Below are 23,292 nucleotides of genomic sequence, written 5' to 3' on the forward strand. Positions count from 1 at the left end.
TGTCTACATTTGATTTCACTGTCTTTTCAATGTGGAATATTCCATTCTTGGGATATACCAATTGGTTGTTTTTAGAAGAAACAATATTGTAGGAATTACATTGTGATCAAGATAAGTTTTCCTTCATATATAACACAAACTTTAATTGAACACCTGAGCACTTAATGCTAAGTGCTGTAGGTTGAATACTAAATGTTAAACATTTCTCATTTCTAAAGAGATAAAGGTTGGAGATGCCTGTTTCTCCTTTGTGTTTCTTTTCTGTTATTTCTTTTTAAAATTGGTAACTATAGAGCCATACTATTCTTTTCATTTTTATGGTGAAATTATGGATACATATGAAAGGAATACATAGTATAGATATACCTTGTGCAAAATAACAATGATAAATCAGAGACCTGTGACTGCCATCCAAATCATAGCAATCTTTTTTGAAAGTTTGTTTGTTTCACACGTATTCTTTTAGACCAGTCAGTAGGAGAGAGCTGCTTTTGCCTTAGTTGCTTTGTAAGGCCATGTTTCTCCTCAACTCTTCCATGTTTAAAATGCACTCCTTGTGCTGAGTACTGATGGGGATACCATACCTGCTGTTCTCCTCTCCTGAAACCATCATCACTGTCCTCTCTACAGTTATAGCAGTCATCTGTGTATGGCTACATGCATAGCCTGTGAATTTATTTGGAGATTTGTAAAGTAATATGAATACTTTTCATAGATGCGAACTGGTAAGTTAAAATGGTATTAAGATTAGCTGCTATTTCTTCAGGTAAGTTTCTGTTAGAAATCCACCTCCGTGCCTGTTTTGGCCAACACTCACTAATGTATCCATGCTGTGCCACTCACTGGTAAGTGCTGGGGTGAATGCAGTGATAAACCATGCAAAGGTCTCAGTCCACAGAGGGCTCACAGTCTGCATCACTATTCCTCGTACAGTCTTTTTCTTCTCCCATTTCTGAATTGTTAGTGAAGTATGATTTATGTATAAAAACATGTACAATCATAAATGTGCAGCTCAATGAATTTTCACAAACTGAACATGCACAGCTAACTAGTACTTAAATCCAGAAACAGCATTGCCAGCACTCCAAAAGATCCCTTCAGTGCCTTTCCAGTCACTCTCCTCCCAGGGCATACTCACTGGTATGTTTAGTTTGCCTGTTCTTTAAAAAAATCTTTATATGAATCTAATCATACAGTAAATACTGTTTTGAGTCTGGCTTCTTTTGCTCAACATGATGTTGCAAAATTTACCCATGTGGGTTACAGTTTATTCATGCACACTGCTGTCTCATTATGTGAAAATACCACAATTTATTTACCTATTCTACTGTAGATAGGCATTTGAGTAATTTCCAGTTTTGTGAATACCGTTGCTTTTTCCCTCCTTATGTGTCTTTTGGTATCATATGTAAATGTTTCTGTTGGACATATAACTAGGAGTGGAATTGCTGGATATGTGTAAATTCATTTTTTGTTGATATTGGCAAACAGTTTTCTAAAGTAGTTGTACAGGTTTATACTCCCATCAGTAGTGTAGTGGGAGAGTTCTGGTTATTATATATTCTCAACAACATTTGGTATTTTCTGTTTTTTATTTTGGTCATCATCTGTGGTTTTAATTTTCATTTCTATAATGACTAATGAAATAGAGCACCTTTTTGTAAGTTTATTGGCCATTTAGATATCTTTTTTTGTGAAATGTCTATTCAAGTCTTGTCCCTTTTTTACTGAATGGCTTCCTTATTGATTTTAAGAAGTTCTTTATGTATTTTGGATATAAGTCCATTGTCTGAAAAATATATCCTCCCGCTCTTTGGATTTTCTTTTCACTTTCCTAATGGTGTCTTCTGAATGAATAGTAGAGTTCTTGTGTGTGTGTTTTGTTTTTGTTTTGTGTTTTAGGCAGAGTCTCACTCTGTTGCCCAGGCTGGAGTGCAGTGGGGTAATCTCGGCTCACTGCAACCTCTACCTCCCAGGTTGCAGTGATTCTCGTGCCTCAGCCTCCCAAGTAGCTGGGACTACAGGGGCATGCCACCACACCCAGCTAATTTTTCTATTTTTAGTAGAGATGGGGTTTCACCATGTTGGCCAGGCTGGTCTCAAACTCCTGATCTCAAGTGATCCTCCCACCTTGGCCTCCCAAAGTGCTGGTATTACAGGCATGAGCCACTGTGCCTGGTCCAAACAAGTGATTTTTAAAATTGTTCTTGAAATCTAAAAGAATTATTTTTTTTAAGAGGCAGGGTCTTGCTATGTTGCCCAGGCTGGTCTTGAACTCCTGGGCTCAAGCAGTCCTTCCACCTCAGCCTCCCAAAGTGCTGGGATTACAGGTGTGATCCACCATGTCCAGCCATAAAATAATTATTGAATAGATGCCAGTTGTAGTCCATGGTCTGTTGTGACTTTTTTTTCCCCTTTGGAAGGAGCTGCTTAATGTATCATTTTAAATGACAAATAATTAGGAGCTTGTTTGTGCTTCCATGTTTCTATTTTAGAGCTTTAACATATCTTAGATGAAATCTATATACAGGGTCTTGAGGGGTTAAAACAGAATGTATTTACCACCTTTGCATTTAAATTATGGACTAGATTTTGTATAAATTATTTTAAAATGAGTCTGATACAGCCACTATTTTTAGTATTGTTTACTCTGTAAACAAAAGATGACCAGTTCCTGCTATTCTGTCAAAGACAGGGAGCCAGGTGCATAGTCTCCTTTTCAACTTGTCTTTCTCTAGGGCTTTAAATCCTTCTCAAATGGGCCCTGGAGCTCTGAGCTAAGCCTGAATTTTCTTATGGAACCAAGAAGTGGAGAAAAAAAAAACATTACTGAGGATATGGACTGGTTATAAATAGTGTAGATGCTACTTCTTAATTTAAAATGCTATATGTTCATGAGCAGCTAGACTTGCTATTAACTATTTGGAAATATTGAACAATTGTCGCTTCTTATTTCCGTAGTCTTTGTAAGATCATGACCCATTAAGGGCCTACCGTTAACCTCAAAGGCTCTTGGCTGTAGGTTTTCCTCAAGCTGGGTGCCAGAAAACAGAGGATTATTTGCTTGACAATATCTTGGTGGAGCCATCAGTACTAGAAATATTTGGATGTCAGACACAGATCCCAGGGGTTGGCAGGTTGATGATAATTTTCTGGTGCCACCCCAAAACCTTGCAGTGCTACTACCATAGCCATGGTTGGCTAATTAGTGCCTTCAGGGATGAGGGTTGATTTCTGCTAGTTCCTTGCCTTTCTCTTTGGATGGCATGCCTTCACTTGTTACTTGGACCTACGTAAAGAATAGGAAGATCAGAAGAAAACCGTAAAATTGATGATCATAGGTCACAGGATTTGTGCTTTCATTTCTAAGGACTCATTCTAACATAAATAATTTTCTCTTTCAAAACCAAGGTGTACTCATCAGTTATATTGATACATATTAACAGTGATGATAACCACAAAAATTTTAAATAGAAAGCTTTACAAACGGTTAGCTTTGTGAGGGGATTTACTGCAAAATTACGGTATTCTTTTCATCTGTTATTGTATTGACTTTTTAAAACATTATTCTGATTACTTCGCTTTTCCTTTGGCAAATTTTGATTTTTAAATGTGTTTTCATTTTGCTATTAAGAGGATTTTCATTTATCTTTTCCATGGGAGATATTGAGGATAGTCTAAATCTGGTAATTGGTTTGGTGGGTTTTTCTTTTCTTTTTTTTGGCTCCCCATGAGCAACTTGAAGATTTTTTTTTTTTGAGACGGAGTCTCGCCTCTGTCGCCCAGGCGGGAGTGCAGTGGCGCAATCTCGGCTCACTGCAAGCTCCACCTCCCAGGTTCACACCATTCTCCTGCCTCAGCCTCCCAAGTAGCTGGGACTACAGGTGCCCACCATCACGCCCGGCTAATTTTTTTGTATTTTTAGTAGAGATGGGGTTTCACCTTGTTAGCCAGGATGGTCTCAATCTCCTAACCTCGTGATCTGCCTGCCTCGGCCTCCCAAAGTGCTGGGATTACCCAAACCCGGCCTCTTGTACTATAATGTTTTTAAGGTTCATCCATGTTTCAGCATGTGTCAGTATCTCATTTTTTCTGGATGAATAATATTTCATTGTACAGATAAGCCACATTTTGTCGATCCCTTCGTAAGTTGATGAACATTGTTGGCTATTATGGATAATGCTACTGTGAAGATTCATGTACCAGTTTTTGTGTGAACTTGTTTTCAGTTCTCTTGGGTATATACCTTGGAGTGGAATTGCTTGATGTTAATATAAATCTGTGTTGTTGTTTTTGTTTGAGACAGGATCTCACTCTGTTGCTTAGACTGAGCAACAGACTGGACTGGACTCACTGCAGCCTTGAACTCCTTGGCTAAAGTGATCCTCCTGTCTCAGCGTCTTGAGTAGCTGGATCACAGGTGTGCCGCCATGCCTGGCTAATTTTTAAATTTTTAGTAGAGACAGGATCTTGCTGTGTTGCCCAGGCTGGTCTCAGACTCCTGGCCTCAAGTGATCCTCCTGCCTCAGCCTCCCAAAGTGCTGGGATTGCAGGCTGAGCCACTGTGTTTTCAGCCTATGTTTAACTTATTTTGAGGAACTGCCAAACTTTTCCACAGCAGCTGCACCATTTTACATTCCCACCAGCAGTGTATTAGAGTTCCCGTTTCTCCACATACTCAGCACTTGTTATTGTCTGTCTTTTTTACTATAGCCATCCTAGTAAGCATGAAGTGGTATTGAGTCTTGGTTTTGATTTGCGTTTTTCTGCTGACTTAATGATGTTGAGCATTTTGTGTCTACTGGCCTTTTGTATATCTTCTTTGGAGAAATGTCTGTTCAAATCATTTGCCCATTTTATAATTGGGTTGCCTTTTTATTGTTTAGTCTCTCTTATCTTGTCAGAATTATTTAAAATATCTTCCCCTAATTAATAACAATTAGATAGAGAATTTTTCTTGAATGTAAATAATTTGGTGATGTTAGAATAACAGAGTTTATATTTACAATATATAAAGTAAATGTACAGGCCACACAAACTTAATGATTATTTCCGAACAGCAGTAAAATAGCATACTCAGCTGTATACCAAAGGAAATGTGCTTATTTACTTTTTGTAATTATACTGCCTTGTTTTGGTAGGATTTAGGGACTATGCAGAAGTAGTGGGTTGGTAATGAGAGCTTTAAAAATTGCATTTTAAGGTAAAAGTTTTAGCAATTAACTCTAAGATAGAAGTAGTAAATAACATTCAAAACTAGAGTTCAAGCATTGATCCAGAATTTTCTGATATTTATTTTTAATAACTTAAGGGACTTGAAACTTACAAGAATTTTCTTGCTGTTTAAGTACGACCAAACCAAGAAAAAATTAAGTAGTGAAAATACTTGCAACTTTATGGACTTACTGGATACTTCAGCATTATTTTTCACATGCTTTGTTTGTTTGTTTGTATGAATTCTGAGGTGTATGTTGATACCTTTTCTCATATATAAGGATTTGTTTAGTGTAGGGTTTTTTGTTGTTCTCTCATTCTTAGTAAATATAGATAATCCAAGAATGACTTTTAAGTGCCTTTAGGTCCTGCCATTTGCTACAGTTATAAATGTTGCCCCTTGCTTAGCCCTAATCCTAGCCCCAGCTCTGCTGTTGCTTAAAAACAACTCATTTTAGAACTGCTTAGTGAGGAGGGTGGTGGTGAAGCTTTCTTGCTGATTGGGAACTCAAATAATAGTTTAAATCTGTAGGGTATAATGTCTTAAACTTGTTAAATTCAAGTTTGTTTCTATTAGAATTAGAACTATATATGATTTCTGTGTTGGAGATTCATAAAAATGTCATATTTATTTTTAATAACAATAGGACCTAGATACAGAGGAAGGTGATAAGGAGGGGAAAAAAACCCTCTATTTTATTTTATTTATTTATTTATTTTTGAGACAGAATCTCGCTGTGTCGCCCAGGCTGAAGTGCAGTGGCTTGATCTCAGCTTACTGTAACCTCCACCTCCCAGGATCAAGCGATTCTCGTGCCTAAGCCTCCCGAGTAGTTGGGACTACAGGTGCACGCCACCACACCTGGTTGATTTTTGTATTTTTAGTAGAGACGAGGTTTTACCATGTTGGCCAGGCTGGTCTCAAACTCCTGACCTCAAGTGATCCGCCCACCTCAGCCTCCCAAAGTGCTGGGATTACAGGTGTGACTTGAGAACAAAACCTTAGTAGCACCTATTTGTAAATAAATGTTTTTTTAAAATTGAAGGTCATCAAGGCCAAAGGCACCATGGCAGATTGTGACATATCTGAAGTAGGAAGAGTTTTAGGGTTCTTCTGGGGAGCCATTCTAGTCTGCTCAGCACGTAGAGGGGAGCAAAGGTAATCAGGAAAAGAGTAAGGGCACACTCTGGGTGTGAGAAAGTGAAAGGTCATCTGAATTCTCAGGTGATTGGATTATTTATTTCTTAGCGATGGAGGCATAGGTAGTTATAGGTAGTTCTGTATTAAACTCTACTTTGTATGGCCTGTGTAGGTAATTGTATAGCTGTATTTGGAAAAAATGCCATTTAAATCATATTTCAGCCGGGTGTGGTGGCTCACGCCTATAATCCCAGCGCTTTGGGAGGCTGAGGCAGGCGGATCACTTGAGGTCAGGAGTTTGGTACCAACCTGGCCAACATGGCACAACCCCATCTCTACTAAAAATACAAAAATTAGCCAGGTATGGTGGTGCATGCCTGTAATCCCAACTACTTGGGAGGCTGAGGCAGAAGAATCACTTGAACCCAGGAGGCAGAGGTTGCAGTGAGCCAAGATGGTACCACTGCACTCCAGCCTGGGTGACAGAGTGAGATTCTGTCTCAAAAAAATAAATCATATTTGAAGTTTAGTAAAATTGATCAGAATTTTAACAGAAATTATATGACAGGAAAAAAAATCCAGTGTCCAACAGCTATTTATTTATTATCTATCACAGTCACTCAAAGGATATCCCCCCTACCCTTGCCCAACATCTCTGTGCACTGAGAGCAGAAGTTCCCAGATCTGTCCCAGTTTTCAGATCTGTCTCTCTGAGTATCCCCTACAACCCAGATTCTGTGACAGTTAAATTGGACTCGGGCTTCCACTGACCCAGTTGATGGAAGAGACTGAGCATCTTTCCAACTCTAACCCAAACGTGACAATGCCGTGTATTCTTTCAGAAAGTGTCAGGAAAGAGCCCGAAGATCCCTGAGCTCCAGGGACATGGCAGGGAGGCTGCACAAAAGGGTTCCCAGGGGCGGAAAAGGGGAATCTTAAAAATAAAAATTGGAACCAAGTAATCAATTTTATAGCACACTCTAGTTCTAGCGCACATGGTTCCTCCACTTGTTAGTGAATGCCTGACTTGTTGCCCCTGAAGTGTGAAAAGATGTATATTTAAGGATTCCATTGTTCAGCAAGTTATTATGCATGCAGATGGCAGGCACTAAGTGCTTACTCTTTTTGAAGGTGATTGCCTCTCCCCCCGATCCCCCTACATTGCAGTGTTTTGTTTTAAACAGCTTTCTTGATGGAGCCTAATCTTATCACCAGCATTATAGAAATAAGCCAGAGTGAGAAGCCTGTACAGTGAGGTCTTGGGATTATACCATAGTCATAATGGTGTTTTAAATTGTTTTTATTTTTCAATTGAAAAAAGTACACTATTCTAAAGTAGTGAATTTTAATGGAGCAAACTCTTCACCTGGAAGTGTTTTTTTCCTTACCAAAGTGAAAATTGGTGGTTCTAAGAAGGCTGGAATTTATTTGCACTGTCATCTTTTACTATGGTGGGGGATGATCAAATTTAACATTTCCAAGTTGCCAGGAGACAGGCAGCCTATCTTACAAATATTGTCATAGAAGACCTCTTAACCTCTGTGTTCTTTGGATTTCTGTATTTCTTAGAATTGTCATGCTTCCTTTCTGAGACCTAAATTATGCAGGGGTAACGTGATTACCTTGACACCAAGCTCAGGAAATATAAAACGGGTTAAGTATAAACCAAGCTAGGTTTAAATGAAGTTCATTACTGGCTACAGTATATTAAGGGAACATATTCGAAAAGTCTGTATTTGCCTTTGTTCTTGCTGCTGACTCTTCTGCTTCTTTTGGTGACCTTCCCACAGCACAAGAGTGGTTAGGTGTGAGGAGGCTAAGAATACCTTGCCAAGAGCTTCAAATAATGTTAAAACCAGTATTTTAGGTGAACCATGGTCCCAAGAACTCTATTTAAGTAATTCCTAGTTCGGTGTCCCAGGAGCATTTGGCTTTACTGCACCTATTTTGGCCACATGTCTTCGTTTAAAAGGAAAAATTATCTTAGGTTATAATACAGCTATTTTGGGAGTACCTTAAGTTTAACATTAGATTACTAGGATTCGAAAAAATGTACCCAGATGGTAGATGCTGATGAGAATTTGACACAAGAATTCATTTGAAATTGAAGCTTTTGTAGTATTAGTCAGAAAAATTTATTGACATCTGGTTTTGAACAGCATAGTGAGTGGAGATTGAGATGATCAGTTAAAATTTAATGGATTGTGGCCGGGCACAATGGCTCACGCCTGTAATTCCAGCACTTTGGGAGGCTAAGGCAGGCAGATCACCTGAGGTCGGGAGTTTGAGACGAGCCTGGCCCACGTCTACTAAAAATACAAAAATTAGCCAGGTCTGGTGGCACACACCTGTAGTCCCAGCTACTTGGAGTCTGAGGCAACAGAATTGCTTGAACCTGGGAGGTGGAGGTTTCAGTGAGCCAAGATCCCGCCATTGCTCTCCAGCCTGGGCAACAAAAGCGAAACTACATCTCAAAAAAAAAAAAAAAAAAGAAAGAAAATTTAATGGATTATGGAGCTCTACTTCATGTTAGTACACCTCAGCCTCTCTGTTTTTCTGTCTCAATTCAAGATAGAGTTCTTTGTAGCAGTATGGTTTAGAGGTGGTATGTATTTTACAAGTATGTCAGTTGGCTCTGTATATCCTGATGATACTGAAGCCAGGACCAGACCCCTACGTCAGTTATATCACTAAATATTCTGTTATTAATTTTCAGATTGGCTCCTAGTCCCAGCCAACTCATGTTTTAAATTAATATAGTTCATTGTCACACTGGACTGGAAAAACCAAATGAAATGTCTTTATTCTATGAAGATGACTTGTGTAGACTATACAGACTAGCAACAGCAGACACTTTCAGTGCAAGTTATTTTTAAAAATTGAAGATTTGACTGGCAGAAAAGTTGCTGAGATAGGGAAAAGGGATATCTATTGACAGATATATGTAGAATTAGGGAGAATTTTATGTTTTCATAAATGTCTCAATTATTTAAGATTTAATTTGGTGTGCATGCGGAATATAATGGTAACATGGTTTGTCTGTGATTTGTCTTTTGTCTTAACAGATTATTTTTCTAACTTTAAAAAAGTATACATCACTTGAGGCCAGGAGTTGTAAACCAGTCTGGGCAACACAGGAAGACCCCATCGCTACAAAAAATAAATTTTAAAAAAAGTTAGCCAGGGTCGCAGTGTGCCGTAATTGTGCCACCACACTCCTGCCTGGACAACAAGAGTGAGATCCTGTCTCTCCAAAAAAAAAAAAAAAAAAAAAGTATGCAAGTGATAAATATTCACTACAAAATATTTGAACATGCAGATACACAACAAAAGGGAAAAATTCCCCTGTACTCCTATTACCTAGAAATAACAGTGTTGAACTGTAAATGTCTCATTCTAGGCCTCCTTTCCATTATATGTCTGCCTTTTTAAAAAGGATTATATGATGCATATTGTTTGGCAAATTTAGCTTTTTTCATGTAATAATAGTACACCATAAATATCTATTTGAGTAATGAAATTTAATTTTTTTTTTTTAAAAGACATGGTCTCGCTCATGCCCCAGGCTGGAGGGCAGTGGCACAATCTTAGCTCGCTGCAGCCACGACCTCCTGGGTTCAAGCCATCCTGCTGCCTCAGCCTCCTGAGTAGCTAGAACCACAGGTGCATGCCACCACTCCTGGGTAATTTTTGTATTTTTTGTAGAGACAGGGTTTGTTTTGCCATGTTGCCCAGGCTAGTCTTGAACTCCTAAGCTCTCCTAATCTCAAGCGATCCCACCCACCTAGGCCTCCCAGAGTGCTAGGATTACAGGTGTGAGCCACCATGCCTGGCTGAAATTTAGTGTATATATTTTTTGACACAGAGTTTCACTCTGTTGCCCAGGCTGGAGTGCAGTGGTACCATCTCAGCTCACTGCAACCTCCGCCTCCCGGGTTAAAACGATTCTTGTGCCTCAGCCGCCTGAGCAGCTGGGACTACAGGAGTGTGCCACCATGCCTGGCTAATTTTTGTATTTTTAGTAGAGATTGGGTTTTGCCATGTTGGCCAGGATGGCAAAGTTTAATTTTTAATGGCCGTTTAGTAGTCCTTTGTGTGATGTACTATAATTTATTTGTCTCCTATGATTGGAATTTAGGTTGTTTCTAATTTTTGCTGACACAACACTTATATGTACCCATTTTGCCTCTTTGAATATTTCCATAGAATAACTTCCTGGGAGTAGAATATTTTTCTTAAAGGATTTGTGCATTTCAAGGCTTTCAAAATACATTGCCAAATAGCTTTCAAGAAAGGCTATTTATTTCAGTTTTTGGGTTCTTATCTTTCTAATTGGCTTTATGCTTACATTAAAATATGAAATTTTTATTTAGTTGCAGAATGAAGAAGAGTCTGGAGAACCTGAACAGGCTGCAGGTGATGCTCCTCCACCTTACAGCAGCATTTCTGCAGAGAGCGCAGGTAGGTAACAGGGCAAGGTGATCACGGAATCCTTAAAAACACTCTGTGCTTTGACATTACAGTTTAAAAAAAAAAAAGCCTCAGAAGCAGTTGCAAGAAAGGTTACAAAGCAAGTCTGGATTTTAAATAATTGGGAAGTGGATACATTTAAAAATCACCCCCAGTTTATTACATTCATCTAAGAATGTCTTTTGGTTCAATTGTTATATATGTACTCTTAAGGGATTGGCTGGGTTTTGTCTGCTAGAGTTAGTGGAACTCCTTTTATTTCAATTCAGCTAATCATCAAAAAATTGTGACTGTTAAAATTCTGCAGCATATTTTGACTACAAGGATGAGTCTGGGTTTCCAAAGCCCCCATCTTACAATGTAGCTACAACACTGCCCAGTTATGATGAAGCGGAGAGGACCAAGGCTGAAGCTACTATCCCTTTGGTTCCTGGGAGAGTGAGTATAATTTGCCATGTTACTTGATGGCTGCTCTGTGGGAATTAAGTTATTTTCATTATCCAATTTTGATTCGTTACTTATGATTGTATTGATTAGTGAAAGTAGAGCTAATTTTAAAAATCAGGTACATTTGCTTTTGGGATAATAAACTCATCTCTTCTTAAAAATGATGAGGTAAATTACTAGTCAAACCTGCTCATTTTTCCTTCATCTCTCCTATTACTACTACTTTTTCAAGTCTCCTGGGATGGCTGAAGTATCTTGAAGCAGAAGCACACTAACGTTTCCTTGATTCTGCACACTTAATATTTTGCTGTTGGGTGGATAGCTGCTAGGGAGGTCTAGGAAGAGAATAAATATATGCAAATTTGTAGAATTAAACTCATAAGAGAGATCTTCACATTGATTTAGATGAACTCTGTTCTTCCAGCAGTCCAGATCATGTCATTTGTGGTGACATAGTGAGTTCAGATTCCACCTAGCCTGATGTTGATTCATGGAGGTGGAGATTGGGATGCCATATAAGCCAGTGGAGATTATTGGGCACTCTTGGTTCTTGATGTCAGATATGTAAGTGCTGCATTTGTCATTTTGTAAATATTCATCCAGATTGAGGCTGATGAAGGTAGGGCATTGGACCAGATGCTGGGAGAATGGAAGCAGGATAAGTCCCCAGAAATGCGGGGACCATCAGGCCTCTAGGCTCTATTCTAGCAAGTAACTGGAGTGAGTGATGAGCAAGTACAGAAGCCTAGTCTGGGCAGTGTGATGGCATAGGCCCAGATGTTCCCCTCTTGGCTTTAAGATAGTAGACTGTTTACAGACACCACCTACTGTGAGGAGCGAAGCTCCTAAAATCATTGCTTGGCAGAAATAGTTTATGAGCCCAATCTAGGATGATCCTAAATGGTGATGATGTGCATTCAGTTCTTACAGGTACCAGGGAGAAACTAAAAACCCTAGTGTCTAAGAGCAAGACCATCATAATGTAACTGCCGTATATTGGAAGCAAACCACATGCTTGGTACTGTGCTTGATGCGTTTATATATTTTGTATATTGTTTCCAGTCTTCATAGTAACCTTGAAAGGTAGAGATTATATTATCTCCATTTTACAGATGTGAAAATTTAGGTCCAGAGAGAAAAAGTAATTTTCCCAAAGTCATATGACTGATAAGTAGCAGAAGTGAAAGTCAAACCCAGATATTCTAGAATCCAAAGTCCTTGTTGTTTCACTGTACTCTGCAGATCTGTTGCAATATATGGTAAATAGATCAGTATGGAAATTAGCTCTGATTAATCACATAACTCTTCAGAATACTTTCATTTGATAGAAGTACATATTTAGGAACTTCTTAAAGGGCTCTAGTATTCAGCAGACATGTATAAAGCACTTTTTAAATATAAAAAAATAAAGATGCAGTATATTTTACAGTGGATAGGTAAAAAGCTTTGTATAAGGCAGTGTTCCTCATTGTTATTCAAAAGCCTAAAATCCAACTAGGGTAAAGGGCCCACAAATACTGATAACTAAGACACATAAGAGCAGTGGGCATCAAGAACTGAAACTTTTTACTGGGTGATCATAGGGGAAAATGAGATTTTATGTGGGCCCGGAGTTTTGATGGGTAAGAACATTCCAGAGGGAAAAAGGCACAGAAAGCCGGTGTGAATTCAGCCAGGTGGAGGCAGTTCTGTGGATGTAGTAATTGGCTTTGTATGAGCAAGAGTTTGTGAAGGGAGATAGAAAGTCGTGACTACAACTGTTGTTTATAGAATCTTTGGAATGTTAGATGGGGGTATTTAAACTTCATATGTAGCTTTTAGAGAATCCTTCAGAGTTTTTGAGCAGGGGTATGAGAGGACTTGTGTGGTGTTTTGGAAACATTAACTTGGCAGCAATTTCTAGGATGCGTCATGGTAGAAGAGATACCAAGAGGACAGGAAGAACAGTTAGAAGGCATTTGTAATATTATTAGATGTTACTTCCATATATTTTTTGGAGTATATCTTTGAATAGTTATGCAAAAAACAATTCGCTTTTAATTTTGGCAAAACCTTATTCTGCTGATATGAAGTAAGAATACTAGGTATTTAATGTTTTAAAAAATTAATTATAAAAATTCGTTTTTATAGGAATTTCAAACAATAGAGGAAGTATGTTAAGTTAGAAAAGGAAGCTGCCGTTGCCACCGACTTCCCTTTCTCTAGTTCCCACTCCCCAGGGGAACCACTGTTAACAATTTGGGTGTTCCAGACCCTTTTCTGTGTACAAGTTTTGATATTCCCTAAAATATTTTTCATTTAAGGAGCCCTCATTGAACTGTGTACAAATCTATCACTTTTAAGTATATATTCAATTATTTTTAAATATCTCAACACACACCTGTATCAGTTAAAAAGATAGCCCACATGTGTTGGTATTGTTCATGATCATGTTATTTCTAGGTCTGCAATATTATGTTATCAAGTTAGGATGGAAAAGATCTTATCTGCTGATAAGATTAGAAGTGAGATTTAGATCTGTATACCAATACAAATACATGCTTATGGAGTTGAGCAGTGGGCAGTTCTGTGGACTATTCATGTATGATCGTACTATTCTTTTTCCCCCTATATCAGCCTCGTAAAGCACTTGAGCTGGTTGATTTTATCTTTTTTTTTTTGAGACGGAGTCTCACTCTGTCGCCCAGGCTGGAGTGCAGTGGTGGGATCTTGGCTCACTGCAAGCTCTGCCTCCTGGGTTCATGCCATTCTCCTGCCTTAGCGTCCCAAGTAGCTGGGACTACAGGTGCCCGCCACCACTCCCGGCTAATTTTTTTGTATTTTTAGTAGAGACAGGGGTTTCACCATGTTAGCCAGGATGGTCTCGATCTCCTGACCTTGTGATCTGCCTGCCTCGGCCTCCCAAAGTGCTGGGATTACAGGCATGAGCCACTGCACCTGGCTGATTTTATCTCTAATTACTAATATTTTAGGTCCTAAACAGGTCCTCGATTACTGATATTCTAGAATTTAAACCAAATGTGTAAGTAGATTTTGTCTTTTGTCTTTTCTTGAGGTATATTTTTTTAAAGGAAGAGTAAATAGTTCTTTGTGAACTATTCTTGAAGTGTATTGTTTTTGAAGTGTATTAAATTTTTGAAGTGTATTGTTAAAGAACTTGGGTTATAAGATGAAAATTTCATTTAGAACACTGGGGATAGAAGAAAGATTTGCTTCTTTTCTAATTATATATTAATAATGCAAAATGGAATTTTAAACACACATTGAGCCTTTAATGCTCATAATTTTGAACTGAGCCAAAGCAATAACTTTTTTCCTTGCTACTCAAATTTACCCCTTCATTTTTCTTTATGTCTTCCCTTTGCCTAGAAATAATTCTTTTTCTTTTCATTTAGGATGAGGATTTTGTGGGTCGGGATGATTTTGATGATGCTGACCAGCTGAGGATAGGAAATGATGGGATTTTCATGTTAACTTTTTTCAGTAAGTATGTATGCATATCAGAACCACCCCCTACAAACTAGAGTGCTTTGGATTATGGGTGAATCTGACTGAATTAAAATAACTAGTTGAGCTAATATATTAATACATTATGTTTATTTGGTGCCTTTTACTGGAATGTTCAAAGCTTAATATACCTTTGTTTTAATATCCCTTCTCTTTGCCTTCTATTTTCATGAATACCTGTGGAAAATATAATTAAAGCAGTTATGAGGATGCTGCATTTTTACATGAGCTAAGCCTCATCTTCCAGGTCTACGGGGCCCTTTTGCGTTGCTTCTACTCATACTTAATCTGTAGAATAGGAATTAAATGCCTTTGATGAATTTTGCTCTGAAAGCTTCTTTTTTCTGACGGATCAAAGTCAGCCTGATTTTCTCCCTTCATGTTACTTGCCATTTATCTTTTTGTGTGCCTCACATAGAAGTGAGCAACCATTTCCTTTATTTGTTGTATTAGAAAGATAAGAAAATGCAGTGCTTTTAGAGGTGATGTTATATAAGTTGTCAAAATTCAGAGAACAGGAGGATGAGTGACTTGAATCAGATTATTTGGGGGCACTTATTTAATGTTGAAGGCATTTATTTTATTTACTGGACTATATATATATAACACACACAGTAAAAAGCAGAGGTCAGGCTCGGCATGGTGGCTCACGCCTATAATCCCAGCACTTTGGGAGGCCGAGGCAGGCAGATGCCCTGAGGTCAGGAGTTCGAGACCAGCCTGGCCACCATGGTGAAACCCCATCTCTACTAAAAATACAAAAATTAGCTGGGTGTGGTGGCAGGCACCTGTAATCCCAGCTACTCAGGAGGCTGAGGCAGGAGAATCGATTGAACCCGGGAGGCGGAGGTTGCCGTGAGGTGAGATCGCACCATTGCACTCCAGCCTGGGGGACAAGAGTGAGACTTCGTCTCAAAAAAAAAAAAAAAAAAAAAGAGGTCAAAGGCTGGGCACAGTGGCTCATGCCTGTAATCCCAGCACTTTGGAAGGCTGAGGTGGGCGAATCACCTGGGGCTAGAGGTTCAAGACCAGCCTGGCCAACATGGAGAAACCCCGTCTCTACTAAAAACAAAAATTAGCCTGGCCTGGCGGTGCACGCCTATAGTCCCAGCCACTCGGGAGGCTGAGGCAGGAGAATCACTTGAACCTGGGAGGCAGAGATTGCAGTGAGCCAAGGTCGTGCTACTGCACTGCAGCCTGGGTGACAGAGTGAGACTCAGTCTCAAAAAAAAAAAAAAGCAGAGGTTGTAAGTATACAGTTTGGTGAATGTTAAGGTTTGCTTTTTGCTGTTTTTTGGTTTTTTTGCTTTTTCCTTTTGAGACAAGGTCTTGCTCTGTTGCCCAGGCTGAATTTGGAGTGCAGTGGTGTGATCACTTCTCAGTGTACCCTTGACTTCCTGGGCTCAAGTGATCCCCCCACCTCAGCCTCCCAAGTAGCTGGCACTTGCAGGTGTGCACCACTGTGCCCGGCTTTTGTTTGTTTGTTTGTTTGTTTTGTTTTTTTCAGTTTTTGTAGAGATGTGTCTCGCTGTGGTGCTCAGGCTGGTCTCAAACTGCTGGGCTCAGGGGATCCTCCAACGTTGGCCTCCCAAAGTGCTAGGATTACAGATGTGAGCTACTGTGCTCAGCCTATTAAGGCGTTTTTGAAAGTGACTAGCAGTAGACATAAGTGTAAAACCTGATAGGGAGGAGTTTTTCTTGTTTGCTTTTTGGGGAAAGACAGAAGAATGGATGTTTTAGAGGAGGTATGGTGACGGTTGTGGAGGACAGGCTGTCTTTTATCCTGTGGAAAGTCATTTAAACAGAGGCAGGTGTAAGGCACTCTTGTTCTTGGGTAACAGGACATGTCTAACATCTTCCCCCTCCTCTGCTTTTGCAGTGGCATTCCTCTTTAACTGGATTGGGTTTTTCCTGTCTTTTTGCCTGACCACTTCAGCTGCAGGAAGGTATGGGGCCATTTCAGGATTTGGTCTCTCTCTAATTAAATGGATCCTGATTGTCAGGGTAAGTTGTATAACAGAAAAGATGGGCTCTACAGAGAGGCAATAATCAGAATATTTTTGAATATTTGATTTTTCATTTGCTTTTTTAAAACTTATTTCAGTGTGTTAAATGATTTTTGGTTTGTCTGTGGTTTCATGATGAAGCTGAACCAAAATCATTTGCAAATGGTTCATGCACACAAGTTTTGTTGTCAAATCTATTGAAAACTGGTCTATCATTAATATTGTTCACCATCTGCTTTCTTTGTTTTTAATGTTTATAATATGATAATGTATATGTTCTGAAATTAGTTGTTTTTGTAATAAAAGGAAGGATATTACCCCTTTGATATCTCATCAAAAGCAGCCATTCCTCTCATTAATTCTGTTACAGTTTTAATCTAGCTCTCTTCTTCCTTCTTTTCTTTTCTCCTTCTCTTCCCCTCTCCCTTCCAGGATTGCTTATGCCAAAATGTTTGGGGAGCCAAAACTGTTTAACAAGTATTGCTCCATTAGGAGCCTACCTCTCAAGTAAATTATAGAGATGTATGTCTTTAGTGACTTCAGAGTTACCAGTTAGTTAAATTTGCATGAAGTAATTTAAAGTTGTAAAAGATCTAGGCTTTTAAAGTATCCTCTGATTTCAGATAAATTTATTGCTATCGTCAACCTTATAAACAAAACCAATTTATCCGTCATAAATTGGCATACTTAACTAACTGATGGGTGTTGCTTGACCACTGTAGTTTTTCTACGTAGTGCCACCTTATTTATTATAAAACATTTGTTAACGTTTTTAGGGTTCCAGAATCCTTTGGGAATCTGATGAAAATTGTAAGCTTTTCCCCCACATAGCTAATATGTACTCATCTATAATAATGGACTTTAGGTTAAGAACTCGAGCCCTAAAGAGGTTTTCATTCCTTCCCTAAATTTTAATTGTTACTTTATTAACAAAGAAAATACTATATTTTAATTTTCGAACTACATTAAACTCTTGGACACCAAAGCCTCCAAGGAAAAGAGAAATAAAATTAATTCCAGTCTTTTTTTTTTTTTCAAACTAAATTTTCAACTGCATTTAAAAAGTGAATCAAATGGGCCGGGTGCGGTGGCTCACGCCTGTAATCCCAGCACTTTGGGAGGCCGAGGCGGACAGATCACGAAGTCAGGAGATCGAGACCATCCTAGCTAACATGGTGAAACCCCGTCTCTACTAAAAAAATACCAAAAAAATAGCCAGACATGGTAGCGGGGGCCTGTAGTCCCAGCTACTCGGGAGGCTGAGGAAGGAGAATGGCGTGAACCCAGGAGGTGGAGCTTACAGTGAGCCGAGATTGTGCCACTGCACTCCAGCCTGGGCGACAGAGTGAGACTCCTTCTCAAAAAAAAAAAAAAAAGTTAATCAAATGAATTAACTTGTATCAGGTAGGATGCTTTTGACTGTGAGTAACAAAAACCTAGCTCAAAATGGCTTAGAAAAAAATTTTTAATTGTTTTTTTAAATGGGGAAATTTTATTTCCCCTGAAAACAAGTCCCTGACAAGGAGGTTAGTTAAGTCAGTGGTTCTTTGACATCATCAAGGACAGCTGACATATCAGCATATTGGCACAGGTCCCCCCTCCCCTCAGGGTTAAAAGATGGCAGTTTCATGTATCAGTATTACATTGAAACACGACGGTGCTCAAGAGAAGAAAAAGAACTATTTAAAAAAAATTTTTCTACCACCTTTAGAAAGAACTGTTTTTTCTTTGAGAAGCAAGGAAAGCTTCTCAGAAGCCCTCAATTTCCACTGGTCAGAATGGCATCCTGTGCCCATTCCTAAACCAGCAAGGGAAGGGGATTACCCTGGTATACATGATAAAGCTTCCAAAGTCAAGACAAGGCTGGAGGAGTAGGAACAAAATCAGGCCTCATTAGAAAGAAGGCAATGGTATCATCTACTCAGGAGGCTGAGGTGAGAGGATTGCTTGAGCCCAGGAGTTCAAATGCAGCCTGGACAACATAGTGAGATCCTGTCTCTTAAAATTAATAATAATAATTGCTTTTGGCACTGAATAGGCAAAGTAAAACGATCATTATTGAAACACATTTCTAGAAGAGCAAATATTATGTGGGGAAGATGTTTTCTAAAAAAACCAATTTTTGTATACTTTCAAAATAAGGAGTTAATAAAGCTAAAAGCTGTCATATTTAACAATTGCTTTTCCTTGAAAGGAAATAGATTTGCATTTATTGTAACCATTTCAAGCTAGTAATATGTAAAATACTTTCACTTATATTTTAAAATTATTCTAAAGGCTAAGTGATGGCATTGGTAGAACAAATAAGTCTTGCTGGTCACGGTAGCTCACGCCTGTAATCCCAGTACTTTGGGAGGCTGATGTGGGTGGATCACCTGAGGTAGGGAGTTTGAGACCGGCTTGACCAACATGGAGAAACCCCATCTCTACTAAAAATATAAAGTTAGCCAGGCATGGTGGTATATGCCTGTAATCCCAGCTACTCGGGAGGCTGAGGCAGGAGAATCGCTTGAACCTGAGAGGCAGAGGTTGCAGTGAGCCGAGATCACGCCATTGCACTTCAGCCTGGGCAACAAGAGCGAAACTCCGTCTCAAAAAAAAAAAAAAAAGAATAAGTCTTGCATTTTGTGATTTTGTGTACCCCTAAGTTAAAATGAGAAATTGTGTCTGTTAAGCTGCTATAAAGTGTTTTGCCTTATTTTTTAGTTTTCCACCTATTTCCCTGGATATTTTGATGGTCAGTACTGGCTCTGGTGGGTGTTCCTTGTTTTAGGTAAGTGTTTTTAATGTAAGAAAAGGCAAGAAAACATTACATTAAATTTTATAAGTAAAATTACTTGTAGTAAATGTTCATCTTGATTACTGTATAGTAATATATTAACAATTAATAATAAACATTTTAAAAATGTTGCTTTCTTAAAAATAGTCTTTCGTTACCATCAGAGTAACATGCACGTTAATAAAAAGTTTCTTTGTGGTTGTAGGTTCTTCCTAACCTATACATATATTCTTCTCCCCCATGTGATAAATGGGGTATGCTGATGACTCTGTAGTCTGTCAGTTTTTTTCCCCTTGTGAGCTGTTGCCACACAGCATTTACAGACTGAAACCAGAATTGCTTATACGCTTACTGCAGCCAGTTGAACTAACTCATAAGTGCAGGTGGCCCATCTTTGGTGGGTCTGTCAGTAGAAAACAGAAAATATGTAACCTCGCTAGACATAACTTCTGAAAGAACCACCATTGGATTTCCAGAATGCTTTAGTTTACCGTTGGTGAGAATAAGAATTATTTTACAATAGGCAAGAGGCCTTTTTTTTTTTTTTTTACAGAGTCTTGCTCTGTCGCACAGGCTGGAGTGCAGTGGCGTGATCTCGGCTCACTGCAAGCTCCACCTCCCGGGTTCACGCCATTCTCCTGCCTCAGCCTCCCGAGTAGCTGGGACTACAGGCACCTGCCACCACGCCCGGCTAATTTTTTTATATTTTTAGTAGAGACGGGGTTTTACCGTGTTGGCCAGGATGGTCTCAATCTCCTGACTTTGTGATCCGCCTGCCTCGGCCTCCCAAAGTGCTGGGATTACAGGCCTGAGCCACCATGCCTGGCCTGGATTATATTTTTTACTCTAAATATTTATTCTTAAATACTTTTTTCCTAGACATTAAAACAAAGAGATGAACATTGGAGTAAATTATTTCAATGTTGGCTTCTTGATTATATGTAAAGAAAATATATATGATACAGTTAGAGAGACCACCATCACTTCTGTCATTTCTACAAAAGAATAACAGGGCCATCTTGTGGCTATTAAAGATGGTGTGATTGCCTCACTGTGCTTCTGTGACATCAGTTTCTCCTATGTCCTGTTTTGCTTCTTGTTGCCCCCTTAATTAAGATCCTTGATGGTGGTGCTGCTAATGGTTCTGGCTAGGACATCCTGGCACCCATGCCTGGCAGGTGTTTAATAAATTGAGGACCTGGGCCAGGCATGGTGGCTCACGCCTGTAATCCTAGCATTTTGGGAGGCTGAGTCAGGAGGATTTCACCTTGAGGCCAGGATTTTAAGACCAGCCTGGGCAACATAGCAAGACCTCGTCTCTATAAAAAAATTTTTTTAAATTAACCAAGCATGGTGGTTTGTGCCTGTAGTCCTAGCTACTTGGGAGACTGAGCCAGGAGGACCCCTTGAGCCCAGGAGTTGGAGCCTGCAGTGAACTATGATGGCGTCACTGCACTTCAGCTCGGGTGACAGCAAGACAGTGTCTCTAAAAACAAAACAAAACAGTTCAGGACCTGTTTTGCCAAAACTGACAGAGCCTTGCATTGCTGACCCTACATTTTACTTAGAAAACATAAATCATTCATCGCACCATCTACCACCTCCTCAACAGCATCATGTACTCTATGATTGGTCATTAGAATTCTAAGGAAAGATAAATAGTAATTTTTTTTCCTCTATTGATTATTGAGAACTTCAGTAATAAAAATGACCAACAGGAGAATAATTTAGAAGAAATAGTTCCTTGGCTTGCTTATTTTCTAAACTGTACCTTTAAGAGAAAGGCTGACCACCCGTGTTTCCCCAAGTCAAATCCTGAATGGACCAAAGAAGAGCCCTTAAGCATATGTTCAGATTGATTGCTTATGGCATAAATAATTTACAGAAATTTAATGGATTGATTCCCTTTTAAAGTTTCATGGGAGGAGGTTTTATAATCCTTCATCATTGATCATTCTTGCTATGTACCATTTGCTTGTAAGCAAAAAATAAGAGTTTGGCCCGGCGTGGTGGCTCATGCCTGTAATCCCAGCACTTTGGGAGGCCGAGGCAGGCAGATAACTTGAGGTCAGGAGTTCGAGACCAGCATGGCCACCATGGTGAAACCCCATCTCTACTAAAAATACAAAAATTAGCTGGCTGTGGTTGCTCATGCCTATGATCCCAGCTACTTGGGAGGAGAATGGCTTGAACCCGAGAGACGGAGGTTGCGGTGAGCTGAGATCGTGCCACTGCACTCCAGCCTGGGTAACAGAGCAAGATTCCATCTCAAAAAAAAAAAAAAAAAAAAATATATATATATATATATATATATATATATATATATATATATAAATAAGAGTTTGGATACACTTATGAGCATTTGTGCCCAATATTCGGGTCATTTTGGGAACTTCCCTTTTGAAGAGAACCAGTTTAATGGTGTTTTGTCTTGCAGAGCTCTGTGCAGAGCTCCCAAGCTGGCTGCTCTTGAGCTATAGTTAGCCTATAGTTTATTTGTTCCACAGTTATTTTTCAAGTTTTTTTAAATTAGTTGCCAACATTTTAAAAATCAAAATTATTTCACATAAAACGCCTGAATGTTTTTACTTTTCTTGAAAGTTGGAATATCAAGAAAAGCTAGCCTACATTCCACATGGCACCCTTTGGCTGGAGCTGAGTTGTTGCTATCTCCTCCATACAGGTCATGTGCCTTCCAGTTCAGTAAGATCCCACCACCATACCCCAACTTAGTATTTGAAGGGGTAACCCCTGCTCAATAGTCACTTGTTGCTTTGGGTCCCAAACAGAATGATGTTCCCCAAGCTCAGAGCTGACAGCTCTTGGTTACTGCTAAAAATCAGTTCAACTGTTCAAGTATCATTTTCTACCACTGAGTATCCCAGTAAAAGTATTTAAAAAAAAATGTGCTAAAGGCTCAGAGACCATCTCTGAAAGAGGAAGGCCAGGAGGAGTATCTGAGTTTCCACTGGAGGGGCATATCACCTCTCTGCTGACAGTTTTAGGAGGTACAAACTTTTGTGAATGTATGGATTCTGGTGTAGTCACACAAAAAGAGTCTTACTAAGAATAGAGAAATAGGCTGGGTACAGTGGTTGACACCTATAATCCCAACTCTTTGGGAGGCTGAGACAGGAGAATCACTTGAGCCTAGGAGTTGAAGGCCAGCCTGAGCAACATAGCGAGACCCCTATCTCTACAGAAAATTAAAAAATTAGCTGGGCATGAACCTGTTATCTTAGCTACTTGGGAAGCAGAGGCAGGAGGATCATCTGGGCCCAGGAATTCAAGTTTGCAGAGGTGTGATCATACCGCTGCACTCCAGCCTGGGCAACAGAGCAAGACCCTGTCTGTTAATAATAATAATAATAATAATAATAATAATAGTAGTAGTAGTAGAGAACTAAAGTTTCAAGTTGAGACGATGAGAATTGCTGTAATAGATAAAGGGATCCTGACATCTAGTGGACAACATTATATACTGTCGACAGAAAAAACAGCCCATGACAAGGAAGGTTACATTTTTTCTTTTTACTTGAGAAAAACACAGTTATAACCTCTTTTTGTTGTTGTTGTTGTTTGGAGTTCATTATCTTGGAATGCTTTTTTGGAACTCAATAGGTAGATTTTGATGTTTCTCAATGAGGCTTTCATATGTAAATGTTTGGCTCCATCTTATTTTTTATTTCCTTTTTAGACCAATTCAATTCTGAATGTGCGAAAGACAC

The 23,292-nt window shown here is 39.1% G+C and overlaps 1 protein-coding gene across 2 annotated transcripts in view; it reads left to right on the top strand.

Moving 5' to 3' along the window:
* The window catches only part of NDFIP1 (Nedd4 family interacting protein 1), a 44,141-nt gene that overhangs the window by 12,452 nt on the left and 8,397 nt on the right, over positions 1–23,292 (top strand). For both annotated transcript variants that reach the window (XM_034960680.3, XM_063604658.1), the window contains exons 2-6: positions 10,729–10,816; positions 11,133–11,263; positions 14,668–14,755; positions 16,659–16,783; positions 19,492–19,558. In XM_034960680.3, coding sequence (XP_034816571.1) covers positions 10,729–10,816; positions 11,133–11,263; positions 14,668–14,755; positions 16,659–16,783; positions 19,492–19,558 — 499 coding nt within the window. The remainder of the gene's footprint in view (positions 1–10,728; positions 10,817–11,132; positions 11,264–14,667; positions 14,756–16,658; positions 16,784–19,491; positions 19,559–23,292) is intronic.

Source organism: Pan paniscus, chromosome 4, assembly GCF_029289425.2.
Source record: "Pan paniscus chromosome 4, NHGRI_mPanPan1-v2.0_pri, whole genome shotgun sequence".
Lineage (NCBI taxonomy): Eukaryota > Metazoa > Chordata > Mammalia > Primates > Hominidae > Pan > Pan paniscus.